Source organism: Somniosus microcephalus, chromosome 13 (assembly GCF_052327205.1).
Source record: "Somniosus microcephalus isolate GS21.2 chromosome 13, FLI_Smic_1.0, whole genome shotgun sequence".
Lineage (NCBI taxonomy): Eukaryota > Metazoa > Chordata > Chondrichthyes > Squaliformes > Somniosidae > Somniosus > Somniosus microcephalus.
This window is the reverse complement of record NC_140999.1, coordinates 182998311-183014161: the sequence shown is the minus strand read 5'-3', so window position 1 is coordinate 183014161 and position 15851 is coordinate 182998311. Positions and strand designations below refer to the sequence as shown.

At 47.8% G+C, this 15851-nt stretch overlaps 1 protein-coding gene across 5 annotated transcripts in view; it reads right to left on the bottom strand.

Annotated features, from left to right (window-relative positions):
* Positions 1 to 219: 219 nt before the first annotated feature.
* LOC147108854 (protein NDRG3-like) overlaps positions 220 to 15851 on the bottom strand; it is a 131405-nt gene continuing 115773 nt past the window's right edge. For 2 of the 5 annotated variants that reach the window (XM_086005765.1, XM_086005762.1), the window contains 2 exons: positions 7083 to 7121; positions 220 to 1772 (listed from right to left, as the gene is read on the bottom strand). In XM_086005765.1, coding sequence (XP_085861891.1) covers positions 1600 to 1772; positions 7083 to 7121 — 212 coding nt within the window. In that variant the 3' untranslated portion in view covers positions 220 to 1599. Of the gene's footprint in view, positions 1773 to 7082; positions 7122 to 14818; positions 14834 to 14876; positions 14910 to 15851 lie in introns of all 5 variants that reach the window. The other 3 variants (XM_086005763.1, XM_086005764.1, XM_086005766.1) reach the window with 3 other exon arrangements.

Sequence of the window (15851 nt, the reverse complement as noted above, 5' to 3'; positions counted from 1 at the left end):
TCACTGCATAAGAACACAAACGTCTGGACACAGCAGTCACTTCTAGAATTGCAAGCCAGGGCTTGCCTTTATTCGAAAGTTAGCCATTTCGTTCACCTCTAGATCTTTTAAAGGACAGCAATAGTGTCAAATGCCTGTAGTTTATCACAATGAACCTGCACATAGACACTACAAGCTCACACGACTAGCTTTTGTGCCTATAGTATTAACATTTAAAAAAAAAATTTCAAGCTAGTGCTCCGGCCACGTGGGAAACAAACACAAAGAAAAGCCGCACGGGATGAACGCAGACACTGATCACACGGGGAGCGGGTTTGGCTTGCACCCAGCGCGGTTGTCTCACTGTATGGCAAACGACGAGAAGAAAAACAAAACCAAATCAAGCTCAAAATCTTTAACAGAAAGCGAGGGAGGGGCGGGGGGGAGAAGCAGAGAGTAAATAAATTACAATTTAGTATGTAAAAAGGTATTCGCATCCTGGGGGGGGTAGGGGAATATGAAGGGGTTATGGGAATACCCAAGAACAGTCCAAAACCATTCCTGATAATGGCATCCCACTGTAATGCCAAACTGCGACCAGGCCGCAATCACAGGCCTTGGTCAATTGGATGGAGAGTTGCGCCAAACAATCACATGCAAAATAAAAAGCAACATACTTTGATGTATCTCATTCTGACATATAATCACAGCTCCAAATGTTGAGATGGGTTTGCAGCCTGTCTCATTCCCAATAGCTGCCCGACCTCCTGCTAATGCCGAATAGATCATAGGGTTTTCAATCGCAGCTTCTATATTTTTTTTTGCTTGCGATTAACAAATAGGGCCTTGTATCTCGCCTTGCATCAGCGACTATGCCATTCCGCACCAAAAATGTCCCACAAACAGCAATGAGATAGACAGCCAGTTAAATCGGTGTTTTTTTTGGGGGGCGTTACCGGAGGCAGGATGGGCCACAAACTCCCGACTCGTCTATTGCCACGGGATCTTTAACCTCCCACAGGGCCCTTGGGTTTGAAAGTCTCATCCAGAAAAAAAAAAGGACACCATGCCTCTCCACAGTGCAGCACTCACTTGGGTTTACTGCACTGCGATGTCAACCTAGGTTAGGAGTTCAAGCTTGGCTCGAGGGTCCAAACTCTCAACCTTCTGACAATGCAGGAAAAAAAATCCTTCCAAAAATAGAAAGGATAAAAATAACCTTACTCTCGAATTTTTAAAAAAGGCTTGTTATCTGTCCATTGGTTACAGAGAGCGGGAGGGGAACTCTGGCGCTGCCCCTTTAAATCCACAGAAGACACGAGTTGCTTTGGTTACCACACAGGGAATTAGGGAATGTAACAGTGCGCATTCTGTACCACGAGGTAAAACAAGAATATTCCAAAGAAATGAAAACAAGGAGCATCAGCTACAGTGTAAGAGCATCAACCAGTGTATCAGGCATGCACTAAAGAGACACAATTTAACAAGAAAACTTGCACTCCATTGTTGGGTTTCTCCATTTTTTTTTTTTAGGCCGCGACTCAGCCAAGTTGACGATCTCTTGAAACGGAATGAACAAAAAAAAACCCCACAAATAAATAAAGGACTGAAGTTGCTGTTTTAACAGGAGAGCTCCATGGTTTGAGGCCTGCCCTGGACGGTTTCGCTGTTCCCGACGGCGTCCGCCTGGTGGTTGTTGGCGGGAGACTGATTGCGGGCGGCGTCTCCGGATCCCACGCTTGAAGTCGAGGTGGTGCGAGCCCGGACTAGCCTGGTCATGCTGACTGCCGGCACTGGGGGGGGATGGAGAGAAGGGAGGGAAAGAGAGAAAGGGGAGGGAGGGAGGGGGAGGCAGAAGACACACACACAGAAAAAAGATAATAATTAGATGCAAATCGTACATCTGCTATTTAGTCAGTTCTGCTTACAAGCCTGCTGGATTTTTGTTTCCTGGGGAGAACTTCTGAAAATTGGACCATTTACTGGGATTGGAATCTTCTACCAAAGGGCCAGATATGGTTTTGTCAAGTTGCATCTCTGTTCTGAAGCTAAAATTGCTCTATTAATTGAAAGCACCCTCCCTCCCCCCACCATCATCATTCCCCATCTCACACCAGCCTTGCTTTTCCTCTATAGGTCGGACACATTGGAAAACACACAAACTTGAAGGGGTTGAATCTGGTACTGAACACACCAAAAAGCAAGCACATTCTTCAATGTCCCCTCTTACTCCAATTTGATTGATGCAGATTTGCTTGCTGAGTAGCACTTGGCGACAATTTTTTTTGTTTTGAGTGTTGGCAGTCTGTTCAACTTTTAGGGCGGTTTCACAGCCCAGTTCAATCCATTCCTTACCCCCACGCACTTTACAACAGGGCAACTCACTGTCAATCAGGAGTTGGAATCGGGGCTGATTTTTCCCCTTTCCCTAGATCAGGGACACAAAGACCAATTAACTCGGCTCGTGGATCGAACCATGGACTTTCCTGTTCTGTGGCGCTCAGTACCAAGGAGCCATTACTAAACACAACACGGTGCAGTTTAAATGATTTTCCAATCCCTCCATGGCCTCACCCCCCCTCCCCCCCCAATCCCACCTCTGTAACCTCCTCCGACCCTCCGAGAACTATGCATTCCTCAAACTCTTGTGCATCTCCCACTTTCTTCGCCTCACCATCGGCGGCTGTGCCTTCAGCCGTCTAGGTCCTAAGCTCTGGAAATCCCTCACCTAACCTCTCTCACCTGCTGCTTAAAACCTACCTCTTTGACTAAGTATTTGGTCACCTGTCCTAATATCTCCTTATGTGGCTCGGTGTCAGTTTTTGCCTGATCACGCTCCTGTGAAGTGCCTTGCGATGTTTTACTACGTTAAAGGCACTATATAGATGTGAGTGGATGTAGATTTTAAATTTCCATAGCAACAGAGGCAGTACTGACGAAGGATTCTACACCAGAGGGTCCGCTTGTCCTTTCTCTTCACAGATACTGACGCGACCTTTCCAACATTTGCTGTTTTCATATCGTCAGCATTTTGCGACTTCTTCCTTTTTATCCAAAAAAAGTCATTTTGACTTGAGGCAGCTCGGGAAGAGCGAAGTGCCGACAAACTACCGCTGCCCCTGGCTCAGACCAGCTGCCAGACTGCGGATGGAACCGTCTGGTCTCTGCGGCTTGGTGATGGTATTTTTGCTTTCGTTTTAAAAAAAAAACATAAATGCACACGCAGAATTTTCCTGCCACTCGCTTGGAACACGGTTTCTCCAGGAAACTTCCACTAGTAAACTTGCAAGGTCTCATTCCTACTGCACACGGAAAGGCTCCACTGCATCATCGGACTCTGCCTGCAACCTCCCACTGTTGCTGCGGAGAGCGTACCTTCCCATGATGCACTGCATCAACAAAGCATGTCACCGTGCAATGGAAGAGTCAGGGTTGGGCAACAGACCATATTTTACCTCAGCAGTCCCACAAACGTGGTGAAGTAGGGCACGAAAATGAAAGGTCTCTGGGTATTTTATTAGTTTATTCTCTATATTGCGGGCAAACATGAGATGGCGCTGCATTTTAGCACTGGGACAGGTGACAACTCCCAGAAAAGGTTAGGTTTATAATCTATTAATCTTGACTATGCCGACGCACTCCTGGCTGGCTTCCCATGTTCTACCCTCCCTAAACTTGTCATCCAAAACTCAGCTGCCCGTGTCCTGACTCGCACCAAGTCCCGTTGACCCATCCCCCTCCCCCCCTCAAGGCTCGCTGACCTACATTGGCTCCCGGTTAAGCAGCGTCTCGATATTAAAATTCTCATCCTTGTTTTCAAATCCCTCCCACGGCCTCGCCCCTCCTTATCTCTGTAACCTCCTCCAGCCCTACAACCCTCCGGGATCTCTGCGCTCCTCCAATTCTGGCCTCTTGCGCATCCTCGATTTTCATCGCCACCATTGGCGGCTGTGCCTTCAGCCGCCTCAACTCTAGGCTCTGGAATTCCCTCTATAAACCTCTCCGCCTCTCTCTCCTCTTTTAAGACACTCCTTAAACCTCTCTCTTTGACCAAGCTTTGGGTCACCTGCCTTAAAATCTCATGATGTGGCTCGGTGACAAATTGTTTTATAACACTCGTGATGCGCCTTGGGACCTTTTACTATGTTAAAGGCGCTATATAAATGCAAGATGCGGTTACTGTATTAGCATAACTCATCGGAGCCTCAACAGGATGCACCATGAAGTGCCACGGGCAACTTTTCAGTCGCAAACTGAGAACGGGAGGGGAAAATTCATTCACAGGTTGGCAAGCATGACCTCTTAGCTGCTGGCTTCAGAGCGGCAATGGCATAAGCCTGAGGAGTGGCTTGCCCAACCCTTTCACAAAGCCTTGTCGTGTGGCTCAGCGCAAATACACTAGACAAAAAAAAGCGGCAAGCTGGAAGAACGTAGCTGGGCTTCCCGACGATACACTTCCAAAGGGTCCGAAGATGATGTCCAGCTAATAAGCATCAATGGGCTTTCTGGTATAATTAAGGCTCAACTCCTGGGGTTTGCTTGGTTGCCCATGGGGGCTCGGAGAGGAATTTCATAAGAACAAAAGAAACAGGAGGAGTAGGCCATTTGGCCCTTCAAGCCTGCTCCACGATTCAATGGCTGATCATCTACCTCATCTCCATTTCATGGCTGATCTTTTACCTCATCTCCACTTTCCTGCACTATCCCCATATCCCTTAATATTCAAAAATCTATCAATCTCTATCTTGAATATACTCAACGACTGAGCCTCCACAGCCCTCTGGGGTAGAGAATTCCAAAGATTCACCACCCTCTGAGTGAAGACATTTCTCATCTCAGTCCTAAATGACCGACTCCTTATTCTGAGACTGTGACCCCTGGTTCTAGACTCCCCAGCCAGGGGAAACATCCTCCCTGCATCTACTCTGTCGAGCCCTGTAAGAATTTTGTATGTTTCAATGAGATCACCTCTCATTTTTCTAACTCCAGAGAATATAGGCCTAGTCTACTCAATCTCTCCTCATAGGACAATCCCCCCCATCCCAGGAACCAGCCTGGTGAACCTTTGTTGCACTCCCTCTATGGCAAGTATATCCTTCCTTAGGAAAGGAGATCAAAACCGTCCACAATACTCCAGGTGTGGTCTCACCAGGGCCAATAGAGGACTCCTCAATTGGTTACAGGTGTCCGTATTTCAGCCTCTCCCACGAGTTAGGGGGACGAGGGAGGGTGAAATCAGCTTAGAGTTGCAGGTAAGCATGTATGGCCCTGATGGATAGAAAGAACTTGCATTTATATAGCGCCTTTCACATCTTCAGGATGTTCCAAAGCGCTTTACAGCCAATGAATTACTTTTGAAGTGTAGTCACTGTTGCGTAGACAGAAGCAGCAGCCAATTTGTGCACAGCAAAGTCCCACAAACAGCAATGATGTACACAACGATTGTTTGAGTGATGTTGGGTGAGCGATAAATATTTACCAGGACACTGGAGAACTCCCCTGGCTCATCTTCCAATGGTGCTAGGGCATTTTCTACATCCAGTTGCAGGGCAGATAGGGACTGGTTAACGCCTCATCGCGACCTTCTGGCTGCGAGCCAAGAGCGCTACCAATGAGCTATGGCCGACACTTATTTGCTCATCCCAGATGCCCATATCACGGTTACCTCAAACCCACACAGCCCCTACACACCTCGACGCGGCAGTGGATGTAGCCAAAGAAACGCCTGAAAAAATATGGTCTGTTTGACTTGCAAGCCCCAATTCAGTCATGTGCAGGATGCACCCTGGATTGAGCTGGGAGGGAGAGAGAGAGAGAGAAAAAAAGAGAGAGAGAGAGAGAGAGTGTGGAGGCCTGCGAGATGTTCGATACAAAACACACATCAAATCGGGAAGCGGGTCACAATGTTATCGCAGCATAAAAGAGGAAAGCGCCATGCAAGGAGAGGAGAGCCACACCCAAACAAGCTGACTAAACATGGCAGTGGAATAGAATTCACATCAGCTTGGAATTCCAATGCACAAGAATTTTAGATTTCAAGGGTAGATTTGCCGCGCTCAATCTTTGTCGCACTCCCGTTATCGCGACAGTGGCCGCCTCCTCTTTTCTTCAGCCAGGGCGCCTAGTCGGGTCTCGCAAGGACATTCTTTAAAAAGAGTGCCTACTTACCAAAAATTGAGTTTCAGAGATGAGGGGGGAAAAAAAATGAAGCAGAGATTGGACTCCCCTAGTCACCGAAGTATTTTTCAAAACCTACCAGCGGTTTTCTACTCCTCATTCAGGAGCGCGCCATTTACCTGCTATTCTCCCCATTATACAGGGTCTCAAGCCACCTAGCAATCCCCTCTCCAAACCGTTCTGCCTCTGCTAAAAAAAAACCCCACCTCTTTGACCAAGCCTTTTGGTCACCTCTTCTAATTGTTGCTTCTCTGGCTCAGTGTTAATTTCCCCCCCCCCCCCCCCCTTACAACTTCTGCGAAATGACTCGAGCGTTTATTTTTACACGTTACCGGGCTCTTTAGTATCCCACAACTGTGTGACTTGGCACTCTAACGGTAGCCCGAATAGCGTTTATCCCGACCCTGGGAACGCGAGTTCCATGCTGGATGGGATTTCCAGAATCTTCGGGAGAAACTGGAAATTGCATTCAAGTGTCGCAAAAATGCACCAGAGAGCCACAGCCGTAAAAACCAGCCATGAATACTTACCACCAATCGCGCCGAAACCTCGATTAAATGGCTTGCAAATAAGTGGCTACAAAAGTGTTCACGGCCACTTTTGTTTTATGAAACACAGTCTACACCCCCGATGATTCAAAGTCAGCGGTTGCGCTAAAATAATAATAATTATCCAGCAAACTAATAACACCTAAAAGTGGAAATATAGCGCTAAAAAAAATTGAATCATCAGATGTTGAATTAAGTAACTTTGAATGAAGAGGTGTGGACTGTATAAACATATTAATTTGTCCTTTGGTGATCTGGATAACCTTGGCACTAACTTAGTTCAAAGAACCACAAGATGGAACCATATATAAAGGAAGAGTGAAGAATTGTGGGAAACACTACAGCATGATGGGAAACACTGAATGCACATAGAGCTACCTGTTTCACTGTGCAGGTGGCTGAGCTGGACGTGCGGGACTGTAAGCGGGTGAGAGGGGGACACACACAGGAAAAGAACCAGGTTATTATTGATCAAACAATGCACGTTACACACAGTACTAACAGCAGACAGCTGGGAGTATGTTGCAAAGGCTGTAAACACACAGGGGTGGGGGGGTCAGAAAATAATACTGCAAGTGCGAGACGCGCACGCTCTCGAAACCCCCCGGGGGGGGGGGGGGGGGCAGGGGGAGTTCTCTACGCTCCACAACACACTCCCCACGTTCCACAATGTAAGGCAGTTTTCCCACTTCTCCCCATTTCCCCCGCCGTTCTCATTCTGACCTCGCTGCTGGAAGCTTGCATCATTTGCCGAGGCCACCAGTTTTCCTCAACTGATTGGCCACACGACCGTCAACTTTTGCTGTCACAGCTTCGCATACTGCAACGCCAAGAGTGGGGGCTTTGCAAGACTGCTGAGGGGAGCTCGGCTCGACAACAAAACCCAAGGCTCCACACACACACTCAACAGGGAGCGAGGGTCTTACCTGAAAACTAAAACCAGATTACAATCCTCTCGACTTCATGCTTACATACTCCCGTGTCATTATACAGAGAATAAGGAAAACAGAGAATGCAACATGTGGTTCAAAGGATATCATGTACAATAAAACACAAGTAAAGCTTGAGTGGCTTGTAGCCTTCATCTGAACACAGAGATTAGATGGAATATATACGCATCAGTGAATCCCTTGCAACACCGGGGAGCCGGCACAGACTCAATGGGCCGAATGGCCTCCATCTGTGCAGTACTATTCTATGATTCTATTCGACAATACAATCTTTTTTAGCTGTGCTTTGTTGTAACAGGCCGAGAGAGGTTACATCGCCACCTCTGGAGGAAGGAAGAATAACATGAATTCTTGTATTGGTTTTTAAGAGGTTGCGCCATCATGTGGAGGAAGTAAGAACAGCAGGTGTTGCCTTTACCGTTAGCGTTACCAGTTTGAGGATATACAAACACAATTTATTTTACAGGGTAGCATTATAATGAATTTTTGCCCTGCCAGCAGCATTCAATGTGATGCCAAATGATACAGCACTTCCCATCATTGACACGTGTGAGAATAAAGTAATTTATACAGAGAAGACATACACAATAATAGAATATAGAATATGCGTTTAGTAAGCAATTTGCCTTCCTTTTCTTCCCTCACCCCTAAATTCCTCACTTTCTCTTCTGAAGGCACCGACTCTGCTCGCTACAGTTCAATGGGCCCTTCGGAATCTTGTTAAATTAGCCTTTCGTCATGTGCAAGTGGATAGCCAATGCTGGTGGGCTATTCGCCCACAGCAGGCATCACAACTGACCTAATCCTCTTCACACCTGATGTCCACATGTGCACTTTCCAGCACGGGGGTCGCTGGATTGCGATTAGGAGTGGGAACACTATCTAACCTCGAGGACGATGGTGCAGAATCCATTTCAGACCAATTGAGATCAACTGACTGAGTGCAAACAGGGAATTGAACCCGGAACCTTCTAGTTTCATGGGCTCAATACCGCACTGGGTAGTTTCCTTTGCCAACTGTGCCACCAGGAATCAACTTAATAACAGCTTTGCCCCATGAGGTACTCCTCGTCCTCTTCTTTCGTACGGTAGTAACAAAGCAAATCAAATGTCAATATCCAAGTCCGATATCCAGGCCAAAGCTTCCGGTGTATCAGCGTGGATATCTTGTAGGCTGCCTGCAAATTTCCTCTGAGGGCAGCGCTCAATGATGTGCTCCAGGGTCTGATTAGGAGCTCCACAGTCACATGATGGGGATGCTTTAATCTTCCATTCATGGAGAAGGTGGCAGCATCTACCATGACCGGTTCTGAGGCGGTTGATGGCTGTCCACTGTTTGCGAGGAAGGTTTGATCCTTCAGGTTGTACTGTGGGGTCCTCTATAAGGAATCCATTCCGTATGTCGCAGTTCTTCCAAGCATTTTGCCATCGGTCATCTGCTTAAGAGGTTGCGCCATCATGTGGAGGAAGTAAGAATAGCAGGTGTTGCCTTTACTGTTAGTGTCATCAGGGGAGATCGCTGAAGGGTTGGTGGTAGGTTGTTCAAGTCGGCCTGGATCGGCGTGTCTTTGCTGGTGTAGAGGTTGTATTCTCTGGAGACTGCATATTCATGGCATAGGAGGCAGCGAAGGTGTTGGTGTCTATAATCATGAGGTACTATAATCACTTCTCCCAAAATATAACAGGGCCAGGATGTTTGGCCAATCCCCCACTCTGCAGCTGATTCCCAATATCAATTGCACTCTTGTGGAGGGGCACAGAGCAGAGGCCAGACACCTGCCGTCAATAGGCAAGGTCAGAGAGTCTCCAATATGTTGCTCTTGCTCAATTCTTTTGAGCCTTTACGCTGGAGCAGGCTGGCTGGGGAAGGTGGGTCGGGGGAGAGGGGAGAGGCTGGGGAATGGGGGTCGTGGGAGAGAAGGAGACTGGGGAATGGGGGTCATGGGAGGGAGAGACTGGGGAATGGGGGTCATGGGAGGGAGAGACTGGGGAATGGGGGTCATGGGAGGGAGGGGAGACTGGAGAATGGGGGCTTGGGGAGAGAGAGGGAATGGGGTCGGTTGAGAGAGGGAGAGACTGGGGAAGGTGGGCCGACGGGACAGTGGGGGCTGAGCTGCAGGGAGTGCAGGATTAGGAAGTGAAGGGAAGGAAAATCTGTTATGGTTGGGTCACAATTGATCAAGTTTTCACAGTCATGAATTTTAAGGATGGAATATTCCCCAGCGTTACAAATCACTGTGGGGAAAATGACACCCCAGGGAGTTTACAGTCTACCTGTTGGGTGTGTGGCCCATTCAAATTCCCGCGCATGCGTGCTTTTTCCATTCTAAAGCCAGTGAACCGGCTGCGCAGGGCCATGAACTGCACCGTTAAGGGGAACATTGGCTACCGTACAATATTTTTAGGGAAATTGCCTTATTTCTTTCCAAGAGTCACAGACAATACAAGGGCACATCTGCTCATTGCGAGACACAGCCACAGGTTGGTGTATGTGTCAAAGTACTTCTAAAGTCAGATCATCTCAGGATTGCCCGCCTTTGGCTTCCATTGCAGACATCGAAGGCCACAAATTACACTCCTCAGGTTTGCTGTAAATCCTCCCACACCGGGAGCTCGAGTCCAGGATGACGAGCAGACCCGATTCTGGCGAGACGAAACGGTGGCACTGCAGGCAAACTGAAGAACTCGCCACCGACAAAGAGCAAAAACTGCACCCCCTTCAGGTCATTGTGGAATACTGCAACAGCGGGTCGGCACAGGCGCGATGGGCTGAATGGCCTCCTTCTGCGCTGCATCACTCTAGACTCCTATAAAACCCAACAAAGATGTCCCCCTTCTTTCAAAGCACAGTCAGTCCCTATTCAGCGAGTGACTGTTTTCCAACAGAATTGCATTCACATTATCAATCGTATTCACTTAACCCGAGCCAGCTCCCTGCATCAAAGCAGCAGCAGGGCACGTCCATGGATTCGGGAGTTATCCGCTCTACCCCAACCTTATACACTGATGTTTCTTGAACGTAACCTGCTATAACTTTGATTAACAGGGTGGGGGGAGTAATGCGCGCACAACTGTTCTGTGAAAAGCCCCGATAGCACAAACTGAAATACAGGTGGGCTTAAGTGAGGGCCGGTGAAGGAGCAAGTGAACGGAATCAAACATGTCAATAAAAAAAAACAGTACCGCGTCTGCCCTACACAGGGCAAAGGTGCTGTCCACTCACAATCTCACAAATCACAAATGATCAAATGAAATGAGCCCCGACAAGCACAGGAGAGGCTAAGGCTGGGTGACGGGCACCATCCAGTTCAGCTTAAAGTAGGGCAATCCACTCCCTGCTAAAGTGGGCAACTCCAGTGAATTATTTCTGTCTGTGTGTAACTCTCGTCACCTGTTATAAATGCCCCCAGTGGCGTAAGTGGAACTTGACTGGGGCAAAACAGAAGAGAAATCGCTCCGGTGACAAGGATCGCTGTCTGCAATCCTGTGCAGTTCACGGCTTCAGTAGCACAATTTGTTTTTTTTGTTTAAAAAAAAAACTAGCCGATTCTTTACATCTCAGCAAGGACCTTACCGCTTGAGTGCTAGCATTACCTTCCTAGGCCCCACTGTTGGATACACGTGCAATTAGACAATAAGAGTCCCATGCACTACTGGCAAGAATCTCCACTCCGCCGCTGCCACCACACCCCAACACCGCTGACGGATCAAGGGTCACGTCTGCCAAACCGTTTGCCCTGCCGCCACCCTACCTCACCTCACCAGGTGAGCCTGTGGCCAAATTCTTCCGCTGGGCTTCCCGGTGGAGTTTCCGATGGCGCTGGAGCCCCCTGCAGGCAGGTGGGAGGAAGATCGCCCCCCAGCTTATAGGGGGCCCACCTCCCACGCGGCAAGCAGAGGCGTGGGAGCCTCCTCGTTTCCTGGACCGTGCACTGATCTATTTTAAAGCCCCCTTCCACAGTCCCTGGTAACCCGGGGATGCCAGTGAAATGCAGGAGTGACTGGTGTCCACCACAGTATTGGCGGAAAGCCTGATGTAGGACGTCACTCCATCATCAGGTACTGGAGGAGGCCATTCAGCCCCTCAAGCCCATTCCGCCATTCAATTAGATCCTGGCCGACCTGTATCTTAACTCCATTTACCCGCCTCGGTTCCGTATCCCTCAATACCCTCGCCTAACAATATCAATCGTTTTGAAATTTTCAATTGACCCCCAGCCTCAACAGGTTTTTGGGGGAGAGTTTTCCAGATTTTCACTGCCCTTTGTGTGAAGGAGTGCTTCCTGGCCTCACCCCCTGAACGGCCTGGCTCTAATTTTAAGGTTATGCCCCCTTGTTCTGGACTGCCCCCACCAGAGGAAAGAGTTTCTCTCTATCTCCCCTATCAACTCCTTTAATCATCTTTAGCACCTCAATGAGATCACCCCTTAATCTTCTATACTCCAGGGACTACAAGCCTCGTCTACACAACCTGTCCTCATAATTTAACCCTTTTATCACCTTATTTGAATATGCCCACCGTATTTACAAAAAGGGGGGGGGGGGTTATTTCCAGCATACAGGAAGTGGCACCAGGAGGTTTTGTCCGCTCCCGCCTGGAAGAATACAGCTGGAAACTGCGCGTAACTCAGCGGAGAATTCCGCCGCACATCTGGCGAAAGTTCAAAAGGAAAATGGTAAACAAAATAAGAGTTAAAAAGTACAGGAAACTCTTTTTTATCCGGCACCGACGGGACCGGCGTGGTGCCGGTTTACAGAGAGGTATAATTACCAAGGTACGAGAGCCCCATACACGGCCACAGGTGCAGGAGCCCCGGTTATACGGCACTTGTGCAGGAGTCCCGGTTACACGGCCACAGGTGCAAGAGCTCCGGTTACACGGCACTTGTGCAGGAGTCCCAGTTACACAGCCACAGATCCAGGAGTCCCTGTTGCACGGCCACAGATCCAGGAACCCCGGTTACACGGCCACTAATATATAGTAAAACTTACCTGAACCTACTCCTGAATTTTGCCGGTTAAGAGAGAGTTTCCTGTAGATCCAAAATAAGACACGAGAGGAATATATGGGGGGGGGGGGGGGGTGGTAAAGAGAGAGGAAATCATAGAATTACATTCTCATTACCACTTTGTAACATATTCTTATATAGTGGCCTTGGTGAATGCAGATTGTCCCCAGCCTGTGAATGTTGTATGATGGGGGAGGTGTGCGAAATGGAAGAGCGGGGAGTTTATTAATTTTTTGGCCGACACCCACCCCGCACAAAATGCCCCAAGGGAAGCTAAACCCCCCCACCCCCCCTCAAAAAACGGTTATATTAAATATCCGAGGGAGGTTACACATAGACAGAGATAATGCAGTGGAAGTGGCCCCTGTTAGTGCTGCAGTTTACACACTTGGCTTAAGGTTCACTGATCCTTTGTCAATCAGACAGCACGAGGGCCTGGGGTTTACATATCAGGTGAAATAAACAAAGCGTCGCCCGCGCACTCCGAAACATGCGGCAAACTGCGGGTTCAGTCACGATACCAGCCCATCAACATCAGGCTTTTCACGGTGTTCGGTCTCCAGGTGCTGCTTCTATTTCTACTGCAAAAAGGGCAATGCCGGGAACATAATGTCAAAAGGGGGGAAAAGCCTTGGGTCTCCAGTGGGGAATTTCTCTCCAGTATCAAAAGGCTCCAGCATTATAATCCGCTCCTCTGGATTAGTTACAGGCGGACCTGGATTGAAATATTTATTAGAGCGAGAGAAACTGATTTCTAATATCTCGGGATGAGGATTTAAATAATTCATATTCAGAATTTGATCAGGATTGTTAAGAGACTTGGCACAAAGAGGATGCGTAATCCTATCTCAACAGTCAGAACTGTCTTTAATTCTTTTTAAAAAAAAATCCCCTCCCCCATGCCAATTTACTCCCCGCCGTCTAAATTTGTGGACTCCCTGCTGGGCTATATGGTCCCAGCTGCCTTCCGATACCTTGCCTATTACTCAGGCATGATCCCAGACAGTAAAAGTTCCAGGGGGGACTATTCGACCACAGGGGACATCACAGCCAAGCCCGGTCCTGTCCTCTCCCTGTGCCTGCGCACCATATTTCCAGCAGGGGTCACTAGAGAGCAGCCAGAAGCTGGTCAAGGTGTCCGTCCCGAGCCCCAGGGCACCTGTGGAACTGCCAGCAGATGCAGGCGGATGTTCCAATGCACAGTCGCGTGAGGTCCATGCCTTCAGCTCACTGTACGATGAGCTTCCCATCCCACCTGCGATGCAGGGGTACGGCATTTACACAAAGCGAGAGGGGGATGAAAATCAAAAAGAATCGTGTGTGTTAAAAAAAACCCACAGATAAAGCTGACATTGATTGATGAGGGAAAAACAGTCCTTAAGCAGAAGTGTTAATCAAGTGAGATAAAATTCAAAGGGTGGTTACTTGCAGTTACACTGTAAGCAATGGGGATCCAAAATTTATAGGAGATTCAACATCAAATTCTTTTTCCAAAAGGAGACAAAATGGAATTGGATCTCTAGTTAAAAAGGAAAAGAATTGCAGGGCTACGGGGAAAGAGCGGGGCAGTGGGACTAATTGGATCGCTCTTTCAAACAGACGACACAGGCACGATGGGCCGAATGGCCTCCTTCTGCGCTGTAAGATTCTACGAGATAAAACCTTTTATTTAAATTTATTTATTTTATTTATTTATTTATTTTTTAAACGTAACATTTTAAACATCCTCTCGGCGATTTCCACAGATGAGATTTCGCGAAGCGGAGAGACTAAAAGGGAACGTGATATCCAGGGTAAGACGCCAGAAAACAAAAGGGAATTCAGGCATTGGGAATGTCATGCGTTGCGAGTCGGACTGGCCGCCGTTATCAATCGGATTTATAAGTCGCAATTAGATAATTAGCGTTACTGTTAAAAGTGAGCTTCAGGGCGAGATGGCGCGCCTGCATTATAGAGCTCTCTCAGCAGCTGGGACATGATTTCAAAAGACAAATCCTCGAGATTTTCTATGCGTTTTTTTTTTGCTTTCTCTCAAAAAGGAGCTTGCCTCAAAGGAAACCCATGGGCTGTTTCTCCGTTAAGACAGCAGCGTTGATTCAGAGGCCCCACTCCCCAGTGCATGCAGACATTCCAACCAGTTACTTCAAATACTTACAATGACTGTGAAACACTGCAAACAAGACAGTAATGGGAAAGTTAGTTCATCACCTCACCTTTGCACCTTGTTGAGTTGCAACCCTGCACAGCTGAAGCACAAGAGTGACCTGCACTTTAATATAATGCTTACACTATTGGGGCTGTTTTCTCCCCCCCCCCCCCCACCCCTCCTCTTGGCTTAACCATAAATGTGAACTTACAATAGGCGTTTGTGTTAAGAAGTTCCCCTCTATTCAAAAATGCTGCACTAAAACAACAGCGAGCTTCAGCACTACTGGGCTAGAAAGGGAGAAAGAAAAAAGTGGGCCAGTGTGTGTACACAACACTAGTTTCTCTCAGCAATATCCCTTCCACTATTGTGATAAAGTTCACCATTCAGAACTAATGGCATTTTCATTCTAAACAGAAACACCAAGTGAATAGGCAGAAGCAGCTACTAAACACAAACGACAAATTAAACTGGAGTGAAAACCAGGGATATAGGGACAGGAGGAGGCCATTCAGCCCCTCGAGCCTGTTCCACCACTCAATGAGATCATGGCTGATCTGCGATCCAACTCCATATAACTCTGCCTTTGCCTCATATCCCTTAATACCTTTGGTTAACAAAAAGCTATCAATCTCAGATTTAAAATTAATTGATCTAGCATCAATTGCCGTTTGCGGAAGAGAGTTCCAAAATTCGATCATCCTTTGCTTGTAGAAGTGTTTCCTAACTTCCCTCCTGAAAGGTCTGGCTCTAATTTTTAGACTATGTCCCCTAGTCCTAGACTCCCCAACCAGCGGAAATAGCTTCTCTCTATCTACCCCATCAGGTCCCCTTAATATCCTGAAAACTTCAATCAGATCACCCCTTAACTGTCTAAATTCTAGGGAATACAACCCTAGTTTGTGTAATCTCTCCTCGTAACTTAACCCTTGAAGTCTGGGTATCATTCTGGTAAACCTACGCTGCACTCCCTCCAAGGCCAATATATCCTCCCTAAGGTGTGGTGCCCAGAACTGCTCACAGTGCTCCAGGTGTGGTGCCC